The 24599-nt window shown below is 39.6% G+C and overlaps 2 protein-coding genes across 2 annotated transcripts; both read right to left on the reverse strand.

Annotated features, from left to right (window-relative positions):
- Window positions 1-10: 10 nt before the first annotated feature.
- Window positions 11-6691, reverse strand: LOC123730365 (arrestin domain-containing protein 3-like). The gene is made up of 3 exons (XM_045706635.2): window positions 3579-6691; window positions 1770-2026; window positions 11-1092 (listed from the first exon to the last, which is right to left on the reverse strand). Exons 1-3 carry the CDS (start codon window positions 3592-3594, stop codon window positions 727-729), a joined length of 639 nt encoding a protein of 212 aa, XP_045562591.2. The 5' UTR covers window positions 3595-6691; the 3' UTR covers window positions 11-726.
- Window positions 6692-6975: 284 nt separating this feature from the next.
- On the reverse strand, window positions 6976-24161 carry LOC106585757 (arrestin domain-containing protein 3). The gene is made up of 6 exons (XM_014172337.3): window positions 24139-24161; window positions 16577-16637; window positions 13590-13740; window positions 13318-13414; window positions 11513-11769; window positions 6976-10822 (listed from the first exon to the last, which is right to left on the reverse strand). Exons 1-6 carry the CDS (start codon window positions 24143-24145, stop codon window positions 10433-10435), a joined length of 963 nt encoding a protein of 320 aa, XP_014027812.1. The 5' UTR covers window positions 24146-24161; the 3' UTR covers window positions 6976-10432.
- Window positions 24162-24599: the final 438 nt, after the last annotated feature.

The raw sequence follows: 24599 nt of genomic DNA on the forward strand, positions 1-24599 counted from the left end.
CAAGTGTTGGTAGGGTTCACAACTGTCTTTAATATAACATAGTAAGGAAGGAGGTCTATATTTACAATAGGCGGGGACAATAAGTAGGCCTACGCCCACAATATTTGCAATGTCATCATTAAACACCACTTCTGAGTCACGTCTGATTAATTTTCCAATACTTGTGACAGCATAACTCTGTGATTCTTCTCCATCAAATAAAAAGTTATAAAGGCCTATATAAGGTTTATGTATGCATACGGTGTGGTATTTAGTTGATAAAGTGTTCCTGGTTTTATGTATCTCATCATAAAAAAATGGACCAGTGGCCTATTATCGTCGTGGACGTCCCTGCTTTTTATTTCCCTGTACTTATTTGGAAATGACAATTTTTACTATTATCATATATATATATATATATATATTTTTTTTTTTTCTTCTTTTTTTTTTCGATTATCAGCACCACCATGAAATAAGAACATTCATTGTTACATTCTTAACAGCAATATTCATATTTAGACAACTTATACAAGGCACACTTAAGCAGAGCTTTGTTCCATTTCATTATCCATAGTAGGCATTTCCACAAAGATATTGAAGTTACACACATTGTCATGCCATTGACAAGAAACACCAACAACAGAGAAGTATGGAAGTATAAATGGACGTCTAAAGAGATAGAAAACTGCACATTATCATATACAATGCATACATTTGTTATATTTTACCCTCTTATCTTTTCTTCCACTAGGATTTACCACCAAAATCAGACAGGGATGGGTACATTCCGTAGGCTGGAGTAGGCGCAAAAGCTCCTGGGGCCATTGGTGGATAGGCTCCTGGGGCCGTTGGTGGATAAACTCCTGGGGCCGTTGGTGGATAAACTCCTGGGGCCGTTGGTGGATAAACTCCTGGGGCCGTTGGTGGATAGGCTCCCGGAGCTGTCGGAAATTGTGGTGTGCTGTTCCACCCAGGTTGGTTTGCGTTCCGAAACGAGTCAAAACCAAAGTCAGAGTAAGGTGGCGGCTGCAGTCCAGGCATTTGAGTTGCAGGGAGGATGACCAGTGGCAATTTGATTTCTGGGTCTCTGGCGTAGGGAACATCCAGGACGATCTATGACGTAAACAAGGATATTGGAATCAAAGGAAATGCAATAGTTAGGCTATAGGCCTACGACAAAGCACAGTATGCAAGCTAGAATTAAAAGGTAAATGATTACATTTACATTTTAGTCATTTACGCCCAACGCTCTTAACCAGTAGGCTACCTGCTACCCTTGATTATTGGATTTAACGTATATTCAAACTCATATTTCAAGTGCAAACTGTTTTTACATTTCAGTTAGAAAAAATGACTTGTATAAATTGATCAGTGACACTTTGTCAAACAGTATAACGATTTACCAATTGTATAACGTGGACTCAATAAGAAAATGGTTTGCCCAACTGGAAGTTATTTTTAGAGAACATTTGTGGTTAAAAAGTAACCAGCCTCTAGTCTTTGCTCTACATTATTATCAATGATAACAACCCACATGACTTCAGAAGTTGTAAAACTGGGTCTCTAATCATTTCAAAAGTCTGATGACTCCCTTGGTAAACAATGACAAAATAAAAGGGAGGTGTTTCACCAGAGCATTCCTGTTGCAGCAACGAAACCCACTACAACATGTTGTAAGCCCAGAACATGTGCCCTGTGTCTTTTTTCTGTATCTTAGTAAATAAACGGTCAAAGCACATTGTAGTAGTGGCTTCGGATAGACAGAGAGAGAGAGACACAGAGACACACACCTTCAGCCTGTACTCGCATTTAATATTACTGCAGGTGAAGATGGATGGAACAATGTGCTGTGGGATTTTAAGGACTTTAGTGACTTTCAGTTTCCCAGATGGTGGGATGGGCTCTCCCAGCTCTTTCAGGATGTCTTTAGTGGACACCCTCCTCTTTCCCCTCGCAAAGAAGCTGACCTTCTGGTACAGGGTATACTTGGGCTTGATCTCACGAGAGGAGCTATTCTCAATGGACGCCACAACCTTTAGGTCTTCACCTGCAAAGGGAGGGGGGGTATATTTATGGTAGCAATGTTGTTCTGGATTCATGATACTCAGTGCTAAGGTCAAACCCTAATATGAGATAAATGATCAGAATTCAAACACTTGAGCAAATCTACCATGTCTGTGCATGATTTGCATGAAACCTCAACTTGTGCTTTTTTCTCATTCCGACATGTATGAATAAAACTTGTATTTATTAATTACTCAGAGTGGAACAGACAGCGTTTTTTAATTTTATTTAACTAGAAATGTCAGTTAAGAACAAATTCTTATTTTACAAACAACAACACAGAGTTACACATGGAATAAACAAGCGTACAGTCAATAACACAATAGGAAAAAAAGTAAATATACAGTGTGTGCAAATGGCGTGAGGAGGTAAGGCAATAAATAGGCCGTAGTAGCGAAGTAATTACAATTTAGCAAATTAACACTGGAGTGATAGATGAGCAGATGGTGGTGTGCAAGTACAAATACTGGTGTGCAAAATAGCAGAAAAGTAAATAAAAACAGTATGGGGATGAGGTAGGTAGATTTGGTGAGCTATTTACAGATGGGCTATATACAGCTGCAGTGGTTGGTTGGCTGCTCAGATAGCTGATGTTGTATAGTTAGTGAGGGAAATATAAGTCCTCAGCTTCAGCGATTTTTGCAATTCGTTCCAGTCATTGGCAGCAGAGAACTGGAAGGAAAGGTGGCTAAAGGCTTTGGGGAAGACCAGTGAGATATATCTGCTGGAGTGTGTGCTACGGGTGGGTGTTGTTATCGTGACCATTGAGCTGAGATAAGGTGGAGCGTTACCTAGCATCGACTTATAGATGACCTGGAGCCAGTGGGTCTGGCGACGAATATGTAGCGAGGGCCAGCCGACTAGAGCATAAAGGTCGCAGTGGTGGGTGGTATAAGGGGCTTTGGTGACAAAATGGATGGCACTGTGATAGACTGCATCCAGTTTGCTGAGTAGAGTATTGGAAGCTATTTTGTAAATGACATCGCCGAAGTCTTGGATCGGTAGGATAGTCAGTTTTACGAGGGTATGTTTGGCGGGGTGAGTGAAGGAGGCTTTGTTGCAAAATAGGAAGCCGATTCTAGATTTAATTTTGGATTGGAGATGTTTAATATGAGTCTGGAAGGAGAGTTTACAGTCTAGCCAGACACCTAGGTATTTGTATTTGTCCACATATTCTAAGTCAGAGCCGACCAGAGTAGTGATGCTAGTCGGGTGGGCGGGTGCGGGCAGCGAACGGTTGAAAAGCATGCATTTCGTTTGGAGGTTAGTTAACATAGTGTCCAAAGAAGGGCCAGATGTACACAGAATGGTGTCGTCTGCGTAGAGGTGGATCAGAGAATCACCCGCAGCAAGAGCGACATCGTTGATATATACAGAGAAAAGAATCGGCCCGAGAATTGAACCCTGTGGTACCCCCATAGAGACTACCCCCATATTAATCATGCATTGAACTGCATTGGTATGGTATGAAAGGCTATATACCAGAGGTTCATTACTATGTTCCTAGCTTTCATTAGTCCTGTTGGTTTTCTTACCTAAGTAGTAGCCCATTCTCTCTATGTGCTTTGCTGGATATCCTCATTGATCTGCTCAACTTGGCCTCTAACGTATACAGGATTTTCCCCCAGGCGCCTTTGAAGGATGATGGCATTGCTCTATGAACAAGGAATATCAGTATTATAATTTTTTTTTAAATTACAAAACAGAGACTAAGAATGGTGAGAGATCATAGTCAACATTCTACATAAAGTTGATATTTTATGGTGTAGTATCTAGAAGCCATTTGGTAACTACAGATTATGGCCATAAATAAACAAGTGAACTGTCATAATTGGAAAATGGCAACTAATGTCTCCGATTGGTATATGGTGCTAGACCTGTAACTAGGCTACATTAGCTCTTTAGTTACATATACATCAAGACAAAGACATTATGGGCCAGTTTCCAGGACACAAAATAAGCTTATTAATTGGAGAATCTCCATTGAGCGTTCATTTCAGCCCTAGACTAGGATTACCCTATATGTAATTAGGCTATTTACAGGTAACTTCCAAAATAAAAGGAAACACACGTGTAAATGAGGGATACAAAAAATATTGAATGTGGTTCCTGAATGCGGTGCCTAAGTTAATTAAGCAATTAACATCCCATCATGCTTAGGGTCATGCATAAAAATGCCCAGTTGCCCATTATTTTGGTCTCAGTAACTTTGAAAGAGGGGTCTCAAAGGAGCATAAGGGGTTTAAAGTATGTGTCAGTCACAAGATCTCAACCCAATTGAACTCTTATGAGAGATTCTGGAGCGGCGCCTGAGACAGTGTTTTCCACCATCATTAACAAAGCACCAAATTATGGAATTTCTCGTGGAAGAATGGTTCCACATCCCACATCCCAGTTCCAGAAACATAATCTATGCCAATGGCACATTGAAGCTGTTCTGGTGGCTCATGGTGACCCAACTTCATTAAGACATGTTACGTTGGCATTTCCTTTATGCATGTACTATCTGCAATCTATTGATTATATATTATTGACTTCATATGGCTGTGTTTACACAGGCAGCTCATTTCTGATCTTTCTTCAATAATTGGTCTTTTAACCAATCAGATCAGATATTTTGCCAATAATTGGGCAAAAGATCCTAATTGGGCTACCTGTGTAAACGTAGACTAAATCATTCATTTCTTCTCATTCAGTGTATCATATTAGTATGCTAACATGCTGACCAAACCGGAAGCGCACGTTGATTTTGTTGACCCACACCAGAAACGATGAGGACACGCAGGTTGAAATATCAAAACAAACTCGGAACCAATTATATTAATTTGGGGACAGGTCAAAAACTATTAAACATTTATGGCAATTTGTCCTGGGTGTCCAAAGAAAGGCCAGAAGTTTACAGAATGGTGTCGTCTGCGTAGAGGTGGATCAGCGACTCACCAGCAGCAAGATCAACATCCTTGATGTATACAGAGAAAAGAGTCGGCCCAAGAATTGAACCCTGTGTCACCCCCATAGAGACTGCCAGAGGCCTGGACAACAGGCCCTCCGATTTGACACACTGAACTCTATCAGAGAAGTAGTTGGTGAACCAGGCGAGGCAATCATTTGAGAAACCAAGGCTATTGAGTCTGCCGATGAGGATGTGGTGATTGACATGTGTCGAAAGCCTTGGCCAGGCCAATGAATACGGCTGCAGAGTATCGTTTCTTATCGATGGCGGTTAAGATATCGTTTAGGACCTTGAGCGTGGCTGAGGTGCACCCATGACCAGCTCTGAAACCAGATTGCATAGCGGAGAAGGTGCGGTGGGATTCGAAATGGTCGGTAATCTGTTTGTTGACTTGGCTTTCGAAGACTTTAGAAAGGCAGGGTAGGATAGATATAGTTCTGTAGCAGTTTGGGTCAAGAGTGTCCCCCCCTTTGACCGCAGCTGCTTTCCAATCTTTGGGAATCTCAAACGATACAAAAGAGAGGTTGAACAGGCTAGTAATAGGGGTTGCAACCATTTCTGCAGATAATTTTAGAAAGAAAGGGTCCAGATTGTCTAGCCCGGCTGATTTGTAGGGGTCCAGATTTTGCAGCTCTTTCAGAACATCAGCTGACTGGATTTGGGAGAAGGAGAAATGGGGAAGGCTTGGGCGAGTTGCTGTGGGGAGTGCAGTGCTGTTGACCGGGGTAGGGATAACCAAGTGAAAAGCATGGCCAGCCGTAGAAAAATGCTTATTGAAATGTTCAATTATAGTGGATTTGTCGGTGGTGACAGAGTTTCCTATCCTCAGTGCAGTGGGCAGCTGGGAGGAGGTACTCTTATTCTCGAAGGACTTTACAGTGTCACAGAACTTTTTTGAGTTTGTGTTGCAGGAAGTAAATTTCTGCTTGAAAAAGCTAGCCTTGGCTTTTCTAACTGCCTGTGTATATTGGTTTCTAACTTCCCTGAAAGTTGCTTATCACGGGGGCTGATCGATGCTAATGCAGAACGCCACAGGATGTTTTTGTGTTGGTTAAGGGCAGTTAGGTCTGGAGAGAACCAAGGGCTATATCTGTTCCTGGTTCTAAATTTCTTGAATGGGGCATGCTTATTTAAGATGGTGAGGAAGGCATTTAAAAAAAATAACCAGGCATCCTCTACTGAAGGGATGATGTCAATATCCTTCCAGGATACCCGGGCCAGGTCGATTAGAAAGGCCTGCCTGAAGTGTTTCAGGGAGCGTTTGACAGTGATGAGTGGAGGTCGTTTGACCGCTGACCCATTACGGATGCAGGCTATGAGGCAGTGATCGCTGAGATCTTGGTTGAAAACAGCAGAGGTGTATTTAGAGGGCAAGTTGGTTAGGATGATATCTATGAGGGTGCCCGTGTTTACGGCTTTGGGGTGGTACCTGGTAGGTTCATTGATCATTTGTGTGAGATTGAGGGCATCAAGCTTAGAATGTAGGATGGCTGGGGTGTTAAGCATGTCCCAGTTTAGGTCACCTAGCAGCACGCGCTCTGAAGATAGATGGGGGGCAATCAGTTCACATATGGTGTCCAGTGCACAGCTGGGGGCAGAGGGTGGTCTATAGCAGGCGGCAACGGTAAGAGACTTGTTTTTAGAGAGGTGGATTTTTAAAAGTAGAAGTTCAAATTGTTTGGGTACAGACCTGGATAGTAGGACGGAACTAAGCGAAGTGTCTAAGCGATGTAAATATTAGCCCACCAGGTGTGTTTGCAGGGCACTTACTGCTGAGGGATCTGAATTGTGAATGGGTAACATGAGTTCCAGGAGCTACGACATTACAATCTGAAAATCAACAAGTCATGTTTATTTTACAAGAGAAAAAAATCTGTCCTAAAATATGGACCTTTTTCTAGGTATTTGATAAAGTTGCCACAGTGAGTGTGTGTGTGTGTGTGTATGGGTGATTCTCAGGAACTTGGAATTACTCTTGGTACATTTTTGAAAAGACAAACATTTAATTTTGTAATGGATAAGATACCATCTCAAATTATTGTCTGTGTTAAATTAATAATCTCAAATTGTTAAGATTCAATTACTTTTTACACATTTTCCAAGACCATTGTGGTGGCTAATTTCTGCATTACCAAATGAGGAGAGTTAAACTTCACACACCAGTCAGTTATACTTAAAACTACATATTTAATAATTAAGATGCTTTTGCAAAAGCACTTGACCTTCAATGATGCGCTATCTCTAGTGAACCATTGAAAAGTGATTACACAAAAGTACAAAGATCTTTTATACCCAAGATCCACCCCTCTCAACGTACATGACGAACAACAGATCTTAGGAACAGTTCACAAAGGTTAAGTTTTGTATGAAAGATATCTATAAAACATAGCAGACAGCAACTGCTGTATCAACAGTGTTCATTGTATAGACCAGTATCTGGTCCTCCTACCCCAAACTGGAACCGTCTCTCCCTGGTACGGTATAGAACAGAACCATTAGCTCATCCAATGGCATAAATCAATTGACAACTCTAGATACTCCAATCTCAAGTAAACCCCCTCTTGACTCCACTCCTGGACAAGCTCACTGAGGGGAGTGACTTGCGCACAGACATTGTGGAGACAAATAATTGGTTCCCCATTAATCACGCCATCCCTTCACATGGTTTAACAATACATTCACATATGACAAGTATCTCACATAAGCATATTATGCAAATAAAACATCTTAATTATCTATGTTACCCAACTAATTCTGATTAATCTGCCACACCATGCACAAATAAATCTCATTACCATAACATTTGTAAAGTTAGAAAATAAACATAGAAAGGTGAAAATGTACAAAAATAAATAAATACATTCGATAAAGGAGAATTATTACAATATTTCATTAAAAGATGAGAATATGATTAAGTATATTTCAATTTTAATCAGTTATCTAATTACCGTAACGTGTGACATGTTCATAACCTGGATGTTTTTTTATTATTATTAATGTTTTAAATTATTATTATTATTTTAAAAGAACACAAATATAGAGTAGATATTTTGAATATTTGTTTGTACAGATGAACGTGGTACCTTCAGGTGTTTGGAATTTGCTCCCAAGGATGAACCAGACTTGTGGAGGTCTACAGTTAATTTTCTGAGGTCTTGGCTGATTTCTTTTGATTTCCCATGATGTCAAGCAAAGAGCCACTGAGTTTGAAGGTAGGTCTTGAAATACATCCACAGGTACACCTCCAATTGACTCAAATGATGTCAATTAGCCTATCAGAAGCTTCTAAAGCCATGACATCATTTTCTGGAATTTTCCAAGCTGTTTAAAGGCACAGTCAACTTAGTGTATGTAAACTTCTGACCCACTGGTTTTGTGATACAGTGAATTATAATTGAAAGAATATGTCTGTAAACAATTGTTGGAAAAATGACTTGTACAAAGTAGATGTGCTAACCGACTTGCCAAAACTATAGTTTGATCCCGTCACCGGGATCAAAATCCAGCGAAAAATCATATCGCCAATTAGCATTAAAAAAAAATCATAATTAAAAAAAAAAAATAATAATATATATATATATTTTTTTATAGATACACCTCTCCTGAATCGACCCACGTCGTCCGATTTCAAAAAGGTTTTACAGAAAATGCAAATCATTAGATTATGTTAGATGAGTCCATCGTAAAAAGCAGCTTCATAGCCATTTTCCGACCAACCACTTGCATCACATATAATCAAAAAACAGCTAAATGCAGCACTAACCTTTTACAAACTTCATCAGATGGCACCCCTAGGACATCATGTTATACAATGCATGCATTCTTTTGTTCAATAAAGGTCATATTTATATATAAAAACAGCATTTTACATCTCTGTCTGAGGTTGACTAAATAATTTCCCCTCAAAAGCGTCCCGGTAAACAATGCTACATTTCCCTAAATTACTATCCTATAACGATTTTTTAAATTTATATTGTCAATCTAACATTTATAGATGAATATCTCTTGAGAACACCTGTCATACCAGATTTTAAATTAACTTTACTGGGTAATCACACTTTGCGATAAAAGGAGATGCGATACTCAGAAAATGAGCTAATATACAGAGCTCGGCGCCATCTTGGAAACAATCGCATGTCACATCTCATCTTGTATAATATTGTCAATAATCGCCTACCTTTAGTTGTCTTCATCAGAAAGCATCCCAGGTCCACAACAGATGTATTTTCGGTCAAAAAGTCCATACTTCACGTTCCATTAGCCTGATGTTGGTAGCGCGTCCTATGGCTCTCTCCAAGCGCAGGGCTGAAGTTCCGGATAAAATGCGATTCTCCCGCATGTAGGTTCGTTCAAACATGTCAAACGTTGTAAAACATTAATCTTCAGGGCCTGTAACACCAAGAGAGCCAATAAGATTCGAGGGGGATGATTTCATTGGCTTTAAAACCGTTTCCAAAGGTGGGGGCAGACATGGCCGCCGGCGTCATAATGGTGATGGCCCATCCCCTGTGACCAATTTCCAACTCGTCTCATTCACTGAGTTTTGACTCTATAAGGCTCAAACCACTGTGAAAAGACTGGCGACATCTAGTGGAAGCAATAGGAAGTGCTCACTGAACCATGGTTAACGGTGTTATTTATAGGGAAAGATGAGAAGTCGAGTCCACAATTCAGAATTCCACTTCCTGTTTCAATCGGTCTCGGGGTTTTGACTGCCATTTGAGTTCTGTTATACTCACAGACACCATTCAAACAGTTTTAGAAACTTTAGAGTGTTTTCTATCCATATATAATAAGTATATGCATGCCCTAGCTTCTGAGTTTGATTAGTAGGCCGTTGAAAATGGGAACGATTTTTTTTCAAAATGCGCTGTGGCGCCCCCTATCCTACGGTATCCTCAAGAGGTTTTAATTCGAAATTTCTGGAGTGTTTGAAAAACTAGTTTTAATGACTTCAACCTAAGTGTATGCATATGGTTTGGTATTTAGTTGATAAGGTGTTCCTGGTTTTATGCATCTCATCGTAAAAAAAAATGGACCAGAGGCCTATTATCGTCGTGGACGTCCCTGCTTTTTATTTCCCTGTACTTATTTGGAAATGGCCATTTTTACTATTATTATTATATATATATATATATTAGATTATCAGCACCACCATGAAATTAGAATATTCATTGTTACATTCTTAACAGCAATATTCATATTTAGACAACTTATACAAGGCACACTTAAGCAGAGCTTTGTTCCATTTCATTATTCATAGTAGGCATTTCCACAAAGATATTGAAGTTACACACGTTGTCATGTCAATGACAAGAAACATCAACAACAGAGAAGTATGGAAGTATAAATGGACGTCTAAAGAGATAGAAAACTGCACATTATCATATACAATGCATACATTTGTTATATTTTACCCTCTTATCTTTTCTCCCACTAGGATTTACCACCAAAATCAGACTGGGATGGGTACATTCCGTAGGCTGGAGGAGGCGCAAAAGCTCCTGGGGCAATTGGTGGATAGGCTCCTGGGGCCGTTGGTGGATAAACTCCTGGGGCCGTTGGGGGATAGGCTCCTGGGGCCGTTGGTGGATAGGCTCCTGGGGCCGTTGGTGGATAGGCTCCTGGGGCCGTTGGTGGATAGGCTCCCGGGGCTGTCGGAAATTGTGGTGTGCTGTTCCACCCGGGTTGGTTTGCGTTCCCAAATGAGTCAAAACCAAGGTCAGAGTAAGGTGGCGGCTGCAGTCCAGGCATTTGAGTTGCAGGGAGGATGACCAGTGGCAATTTGATTTCTGGGTCTCTGGCGTAGGGAACATCCAGGACGATCTATGACGTAAACAAGGATATTGGAATCAAAGGAAATGCAATAGTTAGGCTATAGGCCTACGACAAAGCACAGTATGCAAGCTAGAATTAAAAGGTAAATGATTACATTTACATTTTAGTCATTTACGCCCAACGCTCTTAACCAGTAGGCTACCTGCTACCCTTGATTATTGGATTTAACGTATATTCAAACTCATATTTCAAGTGCAAACTGTTTTTAAAAAACCCTTTTACATTTCAGTTAGAAAAAATGAATTGTATAAATTGATCAGTGACACTTTGTCAAACAGTATAACGATTTACCAATTGTATAACGTGGACTCAATAAGAAAATGGTTTGCCCAACTGGAAGTTATTTTTAGAGAACATTTGTGGTTAAAAAGTAACCAGCCTCTAGTCTTTGCTCTACATTATTATCAATGATAACAACCCACATGACTTCAGAAGTTGTAAAACTGGGTCTCTAATCATTTCAAAAGTCTGATGACTCCCTTGGTAAACAATGACAAAATAAAAGGGAGGTGTTTCACCAGAGCATTCCTGTTGCAGCAACGAAACCCACTACAACATGTTGTAAGCCCAGAACATGTGCCCTGTGTCTTTTTTCTGTATCTTAGTAAATAAACGGTCAAAGCACATTGTAGTAGTGGCTTCGGATAGACAGAGAGAGAGAGACACAGAGACACACACCTTCAGCCTGTACTCGCATTTAATATTACTGCAGGTGAAGATGGATGGAACAATGTGCTGTGGGATTTTAAGGACTTTAGTGACTTTCAGTTTCCCAGATGGTGGGATGGGCTCTCCCAGCTCTTTCAGGATGTCTTTAGTGGACACCCTCCTCTTTCCCCTCGCAAAGAAGCTGTCCTTCTGGTACAGGGTATACTTGGGCTTGATCTCACGAGAGGAGCTATTCTCAATGGACGCCACAACCTTTAGGTCTTCACCTGCAAAGGGAGGGGGGGTATATTTATGGTAGCAATGTTGTTCTGGATTCATGATACTCAGTGCTAAGGTCAAACCCTAATATGAGATAAATGATCAGAATTCAAACACTTGAGCAAATCTACCATGTCTGTGCATGATTTGCATGAAACCTCAACTTGTGCTTTTTTCTCATTCCGACATGTATGAATAAAACTTGTATTTATTAATTACTCAGAGTGGAACTGACAGCGTTTAAAAAAAATGTAACTAGGCAAGTCAGTTAAGAACAAATTCTTATTTTACAAACAACAACACAGTGTTACACATGGAATAAACAAGCGTACAGTCAATAACACAATAGAAAAAAGTCTATATACAGTGTGTGCAAATGGCGTGAGGAGGTAAGGCAATAAATAGGCCGTAGTAGCGAAGTAATTACAATTTAGCAAATTAACACTGGAGTGATAGATGAGCAGATGATGATGATGTGCAAGTAGAAATACTTGTGTGCAAAAGAGCAGAAAAGTAAATTAAAACAGTATGGGCATGAGGTAGGTAGATTGGGTGGGCTATTTACAGATGGAATATGTACAGCTGCAGCGTTCGGTTGGCTGCTCAGATAGCTGATGTTGTATAGTTAGTGAGGGAAATAAGTCCCCAGCTTCAGCGATTTTTGCAATTCGTTCCAGTCATTGGCAGCAGAGAACTGGAAGGAAAGGCGGCTAAAGGCTTTGGGGATGACCAGTGAGATATATCTGTGCGAGCGCGTGCTACGGTTGGGTGTTGTTACCGTTGACCAGTGAGCTGAGATAAGGTGGAGCTTTACCTAGCATAGACTTCCCAGACCTGGAGCCAGTGGGTCTGACGACAAATATGTAGCGAGGGCCAGCCGACTCGAGCATACAGGTCGCAGTGGTGGGTCGTATAAGGGGCTTTGGTGACAAAACGGATGGCACTGTGATAGACTGCATCCAGTTTGCTGAGTAGAGTATTGGAAGCTATTTTGAAAATGACATCGCCGAAGTCGAGGATTGGTAGGATAGTCAGTTTTACGAGGGTATGTTTGGCGGCGTGAGTGAAGGAGGCTTTGTTGCGAAATAGAAAGCCGATTCTAGATTTAATTTTGGATTGGAGATGTTTAATATGAGTCTGGAAGGAGAGTTTACAGTCTAGCCAGACACCTAGGTATTTGTAGTTGTCCACATATTCTAAGTCAGAGCCGTCCAGAGTAGTGATGCTAGTCGGGTGGGCGGGTGCGGGCAGCGAACGGTTGAAAGGCATGCATTTCGTTTGGAGGTTAGTTAACACAGTGTCCAAAGAAGGGCCAGATGTATACAGAATGGTATCGTCTGCGTAGCGGTGGATCAGAGAAGCTCCCGCAGCAAGAGCGACATCATTGATATATACAGAGAAAAGAATCGGCCCGAGAATTGAACCCTGTGGTACCCCCATAGAGACTACCCCCATATTAATCATGCATTGAACTGCATTGGTATGGTATGAAAGGCTATATACCAGAGGTGCATTACTATGTCCCTAGCTCTCATTAGTCCTGTTGGTTTTCTTACCTAAGTAGTAGCCCATTCTCTCTATGTGAATGTCCATTCCCACTTTTCCTGAGGTGAATAACTTCATCTTTTTATCCTTGGTTCCATGCTGAGGTATCTGAAAAGGAACAAAGACACTTGTGCTACAAACAACACTATCACTATACAACCACAATCAGGAGGATAAAACATTTAAGAACAGCATTGGCAGTTCTACATTAGTATCGGGATAGGCTCACACAGTAGTCCTCATTGTGTCAACAGGGAGCGTGTGTGTGTGTTTGTTTCCATACCATCAGCTCAGGGATGCTGCCCAGGTCTGCCTTGGAGACAAAGGGGAACTCAGCCCTGGCTTTGCTGGATATCCTCATTGATCTGCTCAACTTGGCCTCTAACGTATACAGGATTTTCCCCCAGGCGCCTTTGAAGGATGACGGCATTGCTCTATGAACAAGGAATATCAGTATTATTTTATTTTTATAAATTACAAAACAGAGACTAAGAATGGTGAGAGATCATAGTCAACATTCTACATAAAGTTGATATTTTATGGTGTAGTATCTAGAAGCCATTTGGTAACTACAGATTAGGGCCATAAATAAACAAGTGAACTGTCATAATTGGAAAATGGCAACTAATGTCTCCGATTGGTATATGGTGCTAGACCTGTAACTAGGCTACATTAGCTCTTTAGTTACATATACATCAAGACAAAGACATTATGGGCCAGTTTCCAGGACACAAAATAAGCTTATTAATTGGAGAATCTCCATTGAGCGTTCATTTCAGCCCTAGACTAGGATTACACTATATGTAATTAGGCTATTTACAGGTAACTGCCAAAATAAAAGGAAACACACGTGTAAATGAGGGATACAAAAAATATTGAATGTGGTTCCTGAATGCGGTGCCTAAGTTAATTAAGCAATTAACATCCCATCATGCTTAGGGTCATGCATAAAAATGCCCAGTTGCCCATTATTTTGGTCTCAGTAACTTTAAAAGAGGGGTCTCAAAGGAGCATAGGGGGTTTAAAGTATGTGTCAGTCACCAGATCTCAACCCAATTGAACTCTTATGAGAGATTCTGGAGCGGCGCCTGAGACAGTGTTTTCCACCACCATTAACAAAGCACCAAGTTATGGAATTTCTCGTGGAAGAATGGTTCCACATCACAGTTACAGAAACATAATCTATGCCAATGGCGCATTGAAACTGTTCTGGCGGCTCATGGTGACCCAACTTCATTAAGACACGTTGGCATTTCCTTTATGCATGTACTATCTGCAATCTATTGATTATATTATTGACTTCATATGGCTGTGTTTACACAGGCAGCTCATTTCTGATCTTTTTTCACTAATTGGTCTTTTAACCAATCAGATCATATATTTTGCCAATAAATTGGGCAAAAGATCCTAATTGGGCTGCCTGTGTAAACGTAGACTAAATCATTCATTTCTTCTCATTCAGTGTATCATAGAAGTATGCTAACATGCTGACCAAACCGGACGCGCACGTTGATTTTGTTCACCCAGACCAGAAGCGATGAGGACACGCAGGTTGAAATATCAAAACAAACTCGGAACCAATTATATTAATTTGGGGACAGGTCAAAAACTATTAAACATTTATGGCAATATAGCTAGCTAGCTAGCTTGCTGTTGCTAGCTAATTTGTCCTGGGAAATAAACATTGGGTTGTTATTTTACCTGAAATGCAAAGTCTACTACTCTGACAATCCACAGATAAAACGGTGAAACAAATTTGTTTCTCATCTCTCCTCCTTCCTTCACGCTTCTTTTTCTTCTTTGAACTTAATGTGACGGTTGGCAACCAACTTTACGGTGCAATACTACAACCAACGGATCATCTTTCAATCACCCACGTGGGTATTTATTTATGTATTACACCTTTATTTAACCAGGTAGGCAAGTTGAGAACAAGTTCTCATTTACAATTGCGACCTGGCCAAGATAAAGCAAGCAGTTCGACACATACAACAACACAGAGTTACACATGGAGTATAACAAACATACAGTCAATAATATAGTAGAAAAATAAGTCTATATACAAAGTGAGCAAATGAGGTGAGATATGGGAGGTAAAGGCAAAAAAAGGCCATGGTGGCGAAGTAAATACAATATAGCAAGTAAAACACTGGAATGGTAGATTTGCAGTGGAAGAAAGTGCAAAGTAGAAATAGAAATAATGGGGTGCAAAGGAGCAAAATAAATAAATAAATAAATAAATAAATATAGTAGGGGAAGAGATGGGCTATGTACATGTGCAGTAATCTGTGAGCTGCTCTGATAGCTGGTGCTTAAAGCTACTGAGGGAGATAAGTGTTTCCAGTTTTAGAGAGTTTTGTAGTTCGTTCCAGTCATTGGCAGCAGAGAACTGGAAGGAGAGGCGGCTGAAGGAGGAATTGGCTTTGGGGGTGACCAGAAAGATATACCTGCTGGAGTGCGTGCTACAGGTGGGTGCTGCTATGGTGACCAGCGAGCTGAGATAAGGGGAACTTTACCTAGCAGGGTCTTATAGATGACCTGAAGCCAGTGGGATTGGCGACGAGTATGAAGCGAGGGCCAGCCAACGAGAGTGTATAGGTCGCAGTGGTGGGTAGTATATGGGGCTTTGGTGACAAAACAGATGGCACTGTGATAGACTGCATCCAATTTACTGAGTAGGGTATTTGTGGCTATTTTGTAAATGACATCGCCCAAGTCAAGGATTGGTAGGATGGTCAGTTTTACGAGGGTATGTTTGGCAGCATGAGTGAAAGATGCTTTGTTGCGAAATAGGAAGCCAATTCTAGATTTAACTTTGGATTGGAGATGTTTGATGTGAGTCTGGAAGGAGAGTTTACAGTCTAACCAATCTATTTGTAGTTGTCCACATATTCTAATGGGTATATGCTCCTAAAAAACAATGAGGAGATGGGAGAGGCCAGACTTGCAGCATGTTGAGTGTTACAAACAGAACTCATTTCGATTTTAGCGCCTGGCGCCGCAGACGCTCGCTGATGCGCACGAGCAGTGTGGGTGCAATGATTGAATCGCACGCGATGCGAGTGGTGTGGTCAGCATGTAAGACACAATCAATCACAAAGCACAAGTACTTAGAAATTTAACCATTGTAAACATTCTGAAAACAACTCAGGATTACCTTGCTGATGTTAACAGGATAGCTAACTACTCTAATTATTTGATCGTGCTTCATGATCGAGTGTCTAAGCGATGTAAATATTAGCCCACCAGGTGTGTTTGCAGGGCACTTACTGCTGAGGGATCTGAATTGTGAATGGGTAAACGTGAGTTCCAGGAGCTACGACATTACAATCTGAAAAAGAACAAGTCACGTTTATGTTACAAGAGTAAAGAAAATCTGTCCTAAAATATGGACCTTTTTCTAGGTATTTGATAAAGTTGCCACAGTGAGTGTGTATGGGTGATTCTCAGGAACTTGGAATTACTCTTGGTACATTTTTGAAAAGACAAACATTTTATTTTGTAATGAATAAGATACCATCTCAAATTATTGTCTGTGTTAAATTAATCATCTTAAATTGTTAAGATTCAATGACTTTTAACACATTTTTCAAGACCATGGACAAAGAAATCTCATTACCGTAACACTTGTAAAGTTAGAAAAAAAACATAGAAAGGTGAAAATGTACAAAAAAAATCTACAAATACCTTCGATAAAGGAGAATTATTACAATATTTCATATAAAAAATGAGAATATGATTAAGTATATTTCAATTTTAATCAGTTATCTAATTACCGTAACGGGTGGCATGTTCAAAACCGGGATGTTTTTTTTAGTTATTATTTATGTTTTAAATTATTATTTTAAAAGAACACAAATATAAAGAGTAGATATTTTGAATTCTGTAATATTATTCTAGGAATATTTTATCAAGATGCATTTCGGTAATGAGATCCATGTAACAGTAGACGAGACCACATTGCCTTAATGAACAAATAAATGAGCAAACGGCACATTACTAAGAGCAAAAAATATAATTTAGAACCATATTAACCATTAAGAACAACAAATTGATCATAAACTCCCTACCACCGCCCAGCTCTACCACATCCGATTTCAAAAAGGCTTTACAATGAAAGCAAAACATTAGATTATGTCAGCAATACCCAGCCAGAAATAATCAGACACCCATTTTTCAAGCTAGCATATAATGTCACATAAACCCAAACCACAGCTAAATGTAGCACTAACCTTTGATGATCTTCATCAGATGACAACCCTAGGACATTATGTTATACAATACATGCATGTTTTGTTCAATCATGTTCATATTTATATCAAAAACCAGCTTTTACATTAGCATGTGACTAGCATGTGACTAGCATTCCCACCGAACACTGCCGGTGAATTTACTAAATTACTCACGATAAACGTTCACAAAAAGCATAACAATTATTTTAAGAATTATAGATACAGAACTCCTCTATGCACTCGATATGTCCGATTTTAAAATAGCTTTTCGGTGAAAGCACATTTTGCAATATTCTCAGTAGATAGCCCGGCATCACAGGGCTAGCTATTTAGACACCCAGCAGGTTTAGCACTCATCAAAGTCAGATTTACTATAAGAAAAATGTTATTACCTTTGTTGTCTTCGTCAGAATGCACTCCCAGGACTTCTACTTCAATAACAAATGTTGGTTTGGTCCAAAATAATCCATCGTTATATCCAAACAGCGGCGTTTTGTTTGTGCGTTCTAGACACTATCCTAAAGGCTAAATAAGGGTGACGAGCATGGCGCAATTCGTGACAAAAAAATTCTAAATATTCCATTACCGTACTTCGAAGCATGTCAACCGCTGTTTAAAATCAATTTTTATGCCATTTTCCTCATAAAAAAGCGATAATATTCCGACCGGGAATCTGCGTTTAGATAAACACACAAAGGAAAAGAAAGCATTCGGTCGAAGTGGGCACGCGCCTAAGCCCATAGTACTCTGAGTGGCCACTTGCCAAAAGCGATAAAGTGTTTCAGCCAGAGCCTGCCTCGATTTCATTCAACTTTTTCCCGGGCTCTGAGACCCTATGGAAGATGTAGGAAGTGTCACGTTATTGCACAGATCCTGAGTCTTCAATAAAAAGAGCCAAGATGAAACACTACTTCTCAGACAGGCCACTTCCTGCTTGAAATCTTCTCAGGTTTTGGCCTGCCATAGGAGTTCTGTTATACTCACAGACACCATTCAAACAGTTTTAGAAACTTTAGGGTGTTTTCTATCCAAAGCCAATAATGATATGCATATTCTAGTTACTGGGCAGGAGTAGTAACCAGATTAAATCGGGTACGTTTTTTATCCAGCCGTGTCAATACTGCCCCCTAGCCCTAACAGGTTAACGCGAGTCTTGTCTTTAAATAGCTGTAAAATAGTCATATGTTTGAGAAATTGAAGTAATAGCATTTCTAAGGTATTTGAAAATCGCGCCACTGGATTAGACTGGCTGTTGCGTAGGTGGGACGAATTCGTCCCCCCTAGCCCAGAGAGGTTAATGCAGCTGGTGGCCACACCAGATACTGACTGTTACTTTTGATTTTGACCCCCCTTTGTTCAGGGACACATTATTCCATTTCTGTTAGTCACATGTCTGTGGAACTTGTTCAGTTTATGTCTGTTGTTGAATCTTGTTATGTTCATACAAATATTTACACATGTTAAGTTTGCTGAAAATAAACGCAGTTGACAGAGAGATGACGTTTCTTTTTTTTCCTGAGTTTATATGCAGATGATAGTCTTACACTCAGCTGGTCCCTTCCTGGATTGTGTGTTAAACGCTCTACAACAAAGCTTTCTTCGTGTCCAACATGCTCTCTGCCATTAACCTTGTTCTGAATCAAATCAAAGTTTATTTGTCATGTGCACGGAAAACAGGTGTAGACCTTACAGTGAGATAATTACTTACAAGCCCTTAACCAACAGTGCAGTTAAGTAAAAAAAAAAAAAGGTATTAGGTAAACAATAGATAAGTAAAGAATTCAAATAAAAAAAAGTTTAAAATAACAGTAGCGAGTCTATGTACAGGTGGGGGAGGGAGGGGGGGGGGGACACACAATGCATAGTCCGGGTAGGCATTTGATTAGCTGTTCAGGAATCTTATAGGTTGGGGGTAAAGGTTGTTGAGAAGACTTTTGGTCCTAGACTTGGTGCTCCGGTACCGCTTGCCACTGGGGTGGCTGGAGTATACTGGGCTGTACGCACTACCCTCTGGCCTTGTGGTCGAAGGCTGAGCAGTTGCCGTACCAGGCAGTGATGCAACCAGTCAGGATGCTCTCGATGTTGCAGCTGTAGAACCTTTTGAGGATCTGAGGACCCATGCCAAATCTTTTTAGTTTCCTGAGGAATAGGCTTTGTCGTGCCCTCTTCACGATTGTCTTGGTGTGTTTGGACCATTCTAGTTTGTTGGAGATGTGGACACCAAGGAACTTGAAGCTCTCAACCTGCTCCACTACAGCCCCGTCGATGAGAATGGGGCGTGCTCGGTCCTCCTTTTCCTGTAGTCCACAATCAAATAACTCTACCTCTGCAGGCTTGCAACTCTTGTAGTCCAATATTTACTGTACTATATTTACTGACAGTAAGCTTTGAAAACATAACACTGTGCAGACATGCATGCAACATTCTGCATACAGTGGAATTCACTATTTGATGCAAGACTGATACCCTCAACAGCAACAAAATGCTTGTGGAAGAGAAATAAGAAGATGTGTAAGAATGCGTGGTGGTGGTGGTGGTGTTAGGGGAAGACATAATAGAGGAAGAAGGCAAAGAATAAGAGTCCCCGATGAAATCAGAGCCACAATTGTGGACCATGTCATAAACCATGGTCTTACAATGGAAGAGGCTGGCTGGAGAGTACAGCCTATTGTAAACAGGACCACAGTGTCATCAATTGTGCAAACATTCCGTAGTTAAAACAGGTAAATATGTACTCGTTCTTTACTTTTGTTACAGCATTTCATTCACAACAATATAGCAACTATTGTAAAGGTAAATGCAAGTCTGAAAATCACAATGTACCGTAAGATATGTATGAGGAATATAAAGTAATACAGCACAATTTGAATACAATATACTATCTGTAACATGATCTATTTGTGAATTCTACATGTCATATATAGGACTGCACAACAACCTCATGCTGGTGGCAGAGCAGCAGTATCAGCCATTAGCAAGAACAAGAAATTTGCAACATGGTCAAAGCCAACAATTCCATCAGGCTAAGAGAGATCCAAAGTGCAATCATAAATGATCAGGCTAAGAGAGATCCAAAGTGCAATCATAAATGATCAGGCTAAGAGAGATCCAAAGTGCAATCATAAATGACAACAATATCATCACAAATATCAATTCACTCAGCATTTCCACTATAGACAGAGTTTTGAAAAAAAAATCTAATGACTATGAAACAACTCTACAAGGTGCCATTTGAGAGGAATAGTGACAGAGTGAAGGAGCTGCGGTACCAGTATATCCAGGTAAACCATTGGTGTGCACATGTTATATTGTACAGGGAGTTTCTGTACTTCAATGATGCCTGTATATACTTATTGAAGTTGTAGATGCCCATAAGAACAGAAAACATTTCTACTTTACTAAACTGTCTGATTGTAGAATAGGCTATGTAAAACTAACTTTATATTTTGTTTCTGTGTTACTATATAGAGAATAATGGAGCTGGAAGGACATGAAATTACCCACATTCTTGTTTTTGTGGACGAGGCTGGGCTCAATCTGGCCAAAGGCAGGAGACGTGGCCGCAATCTCATTGGACACAGAGCCACAATTGGTACCCTAGGCCAATGTGGGGGCAATATTACAATGTATGATGCCATTTCTGAGAATTGTGTGAGCACACATATTCTACACATTGGGCCCTATAACACGCAACTTCTCCTGGCATTCCTAAATACACTTTACAGAGACCTAATACCAGAACACCAAAGAAGTTTAGTTAGACCAGATTTGCCAAATTATGTAATTGTGTGGGATAATGTCAGCTTCCACCAAACCAACATTGTCAGGGAATGGTTTGCTGGGCATGAAAGGATAAGAATGGAGTTCCTTCCACCATCCTCCCCATTCCTGAATCCGATAGAAGAGGATTTGTTCAGCATTGAGGTGGAAAGTATATGACTATCAGGCACAAGATCAGATGTCTCTGTTAGATGCCATGAATGCAGCTTGTGAGGACGTCACAGGCGATCATTACAGGGGATGGTTGCACCACGCAAGGAGATTTCCCCCCCGGTGTATCGCAAGGGAAAACATCAGATGTGATGTTGACGAAAATCTCTGGCCAGACCAAAAAGAGCGACAGGATGTCCACCAAGAAAATGGGAACTTACAGTACGTACTGTGAGGAAGAACAATTCGTTTTTTACAGAACTACCACAGTTTTTTTTTCATTGCTGCAGTTTTTTTTGTTGCATGGATGTCATTTTGTGGCAAATTCTCTGTTCACTACATATGACTTTACATGTAAGAAATATGTAAAAATGGACATGCAAATGTGAATTTTCTGTTTACATATAACATATTGCTAAAAAATATATATATATGTATACATACAAATGTGCATATCCTTTTTCTGTGTACTACAGTATTGACTTTTCCCAGTAAACTTTTATCTACTGTGGAAATCGGTATCTAAAAAGCTCAGTGTGATACACAATAGCATTCAGCTAGACAAAACTGACATTCTTGTATAGTACAGTAAGCAGTCAGTGTCAACAAAAAAGTAGAACAAACTGAAATTTGTATAAAAAAAACATTTCCAGGGTTGACTGCCATGGTGAAAAAACATCTAAACATTTTGACCAGTACGGCTCACACGATGACATTAACTAGGTTTAGAAGCATGAATTAAATGTTTTGGGTGAGTTACTACATTTTGCAGACATGCAATAGATTTGTGATGTCCCATAAAACAGTTGTGAAAATGTAACTTACATTTTAGAGAATGTTAAGTCTTTCAAAAAATGAGACAAAGCGATTGAGAAAAACTGTAATATTGAAAAATATTTACCTAATGTTGTAATATTTTTTTAGGGCCCCACCCCTAAGTCATTTTGCCTTTTGGTAGGCTGTCATTGTAAATAGGAATTTGTTCTTAACTTACTTGCCTAGTTAAATAAAGGTTAAATAAATCAAATGTAAAAAAAAAAAAACACTACCTCATGAAGCTGGTTGAGCGAATGCCAAGAGTGTGCAAATCTGTCATCAAGACAAAAGGTGGCTATTTTGAAGAATATAAAATAAATTGTTTAACACTTTTTTGGTTACTACATGATTCCATGTGTTATTTCATAGTTTTGATGTCTTCACTATTATTCTACAATGTAGAAAGTAGTAAAAAATAAAGAAAAACCCTGGAATGAATGTGTCCAAACTTGACTGGTACTAATATATATATATACTGCTCAAAAAAATAAAGGGAACACTTAAACAACACAATGTAACTCCAAGTCAATCACACTTCTGTGAAATCAAACTGTCCACTTAGGAAACAACACTGATTGACAATAAATGTCACATGCTGTTGTGCAAATGGAATAGACAACAGGTGGAAATTATAGGCAGTGGACAGTTTGATTTCACAGAAGTGTGATTGACTTGGAGTTACATTGTGTTGTTTAAGTGTTCCCTTTATTTTTTGAGCAGTATATATATATATGTATATACTGACAATATATATAAGTACCAGTCAATATATACACTCACGAAGCAACGTTATGCCCCTTGTAGTGCAGTAGTAGCGTCCTTCGACCATTATCTATCTATCTATCTATCTAATGATCTAACGACGCTACCACTGCACTACAGTAGGCAAAACGTTACTTCGTAAACAAATGTCCCATATAAAACTCTAGAAGCTGTGCTTGATGCCTTACCTTGGCCTTTTTGTTCTCGAATGATAAATTGTTCAATGCTGAACATCTTGTCCTTGGAATGGTAAGTTACAGTTGTCTGATTATGATGTTCTGTCCAACGGACCTCTGACTTTCCCTTCGCTTTTATGGAAAGACAATCTATTTTGCAATCTTTTCCTAATTCCAACGTTATTCGCCCCGAAATGAAGTCGCCGCTGCTAAAGGTTTTGCCTACACCGTCGTAGGTTACGGAAATGTTCTTTATGGTAGCCAACATCTCAAGGAGAGCGAGAGATAGTAAAGAATCTAAAATGTTCAACAGTTATGAAGGAAGTGAGCGAGTCTCTTTCACCATGTAGTCTAAACGATGGGCGTGGTATGAACCAGAATATTACAGTGAGATGTTGAATATGGCGATTCTCTTTAAAACAGGGAAGAAGCCATTCACCAGCTTTTCAAGCATAATACTGGAGTTACGCTGATCAACTATCGTCATTACTACCGTTACGGTCAGTATGTACTTCCAAAAAGCCTCATGTCTTCTCTAGTTTGGGTGGCCTTAACTTCATGTTGGTTTGAAATTATAATATTGACAAAATTCCAGTGAAATTCTGCTTTTCATCGGCAGGTTTTCTTGTCATGGACCTTCATTTATAAGCATAATTTTTCAACACATATATATGGAATAATCGGGATATATTGTATACAAATACTTCTTTGTTTTTAGAATATTGGTTCCGAAATAATATCCTATTGGTGAGCCAACTTGTAAATGCAGAGGGTTTTTTACTTTGTTATAAGGAATTCGTATCACTTTACAAGATCCCTGTAACACCTAAAGATGTTGCAATTGTTTTAGATGCCATTCCCTCAGGTATTTCTTTATTATTCAGGAACGTGTCAAGACCTGACCCTCAGAACCTACCTTCCATTAACCCCGTTGACTCATCAGTAGGAAAGATTTGTTTCTCTTTCGGTCCATTCAACAACAAAGCGATACGAACCTTGTTTCAGCAGGATGTTGTATCTATTCCTTATGTCATTGCCTTATTGGAACGGTTTTATTGATAATACCTGTTGGAAAAATGTTTGGATGTTGCCACACACATACCTATTTGTTAAGAAAATTAAGGAAGTTTCCTTTTAAAATTATTCATAAATATTATCCTGCCAACCACTATATGAAGTTTAAATGTTTTTACCTTTTGTAATGACCACCCAGAAACGGTGTTGCATCTTTTTTGGCATTGTATTAATGTAAGGAAACTGTGGCAAGACATCAGTAGATTTATAATTTAATACATTTATGAAGATCTTACACTATTGTGGAGAGACATACTGATTGGATTCTTTACCTACAATAAAAATAAGTTTAAACTATTTTAT

The sequence above is a fragment of the Salmo salar genome, chromosome 24, assembly GCF_965601325.2.
Source record: "Salmo salar chromosome 24, fSalSal1, whole genome shotgun sequence".
Classification (NCBI taxonomy): domain Eukaryota; kingdom Metazoa; phylum Chordata; class Actinopteri; order Salmoniformes; family Salmonidae; genus Salmo; species Salmo salar.

Coding starts and splice junctions, on each gene's coding strand:
- LOC123730365 (XM_045706635.2), bottom strand. Junction 1,093..1,769: donor AATGCGAGTACAGGCTGAAG/GTGTGTGTCTCT, acceptor TTTACGTCATAG/ATCGTCCTGGATGTTCCCTA.
- LOC106585757 (XM_014172337.3), bottom strand. Junction 13,741..16,576: donor ACAATTCAGATCCCTCAGCA/GTAAGTGCCCTG, acceptor CCTTGTTCATAG/AGCAATGCCGTCATCCTTCA. Junction 11,770..13,317: donor GAGAATGGGCTACTACTTAG/GTAAGAAAACCA, acceptor CTCCCTTTGCAG/GTGAAGACCTAAAGGTTGTG.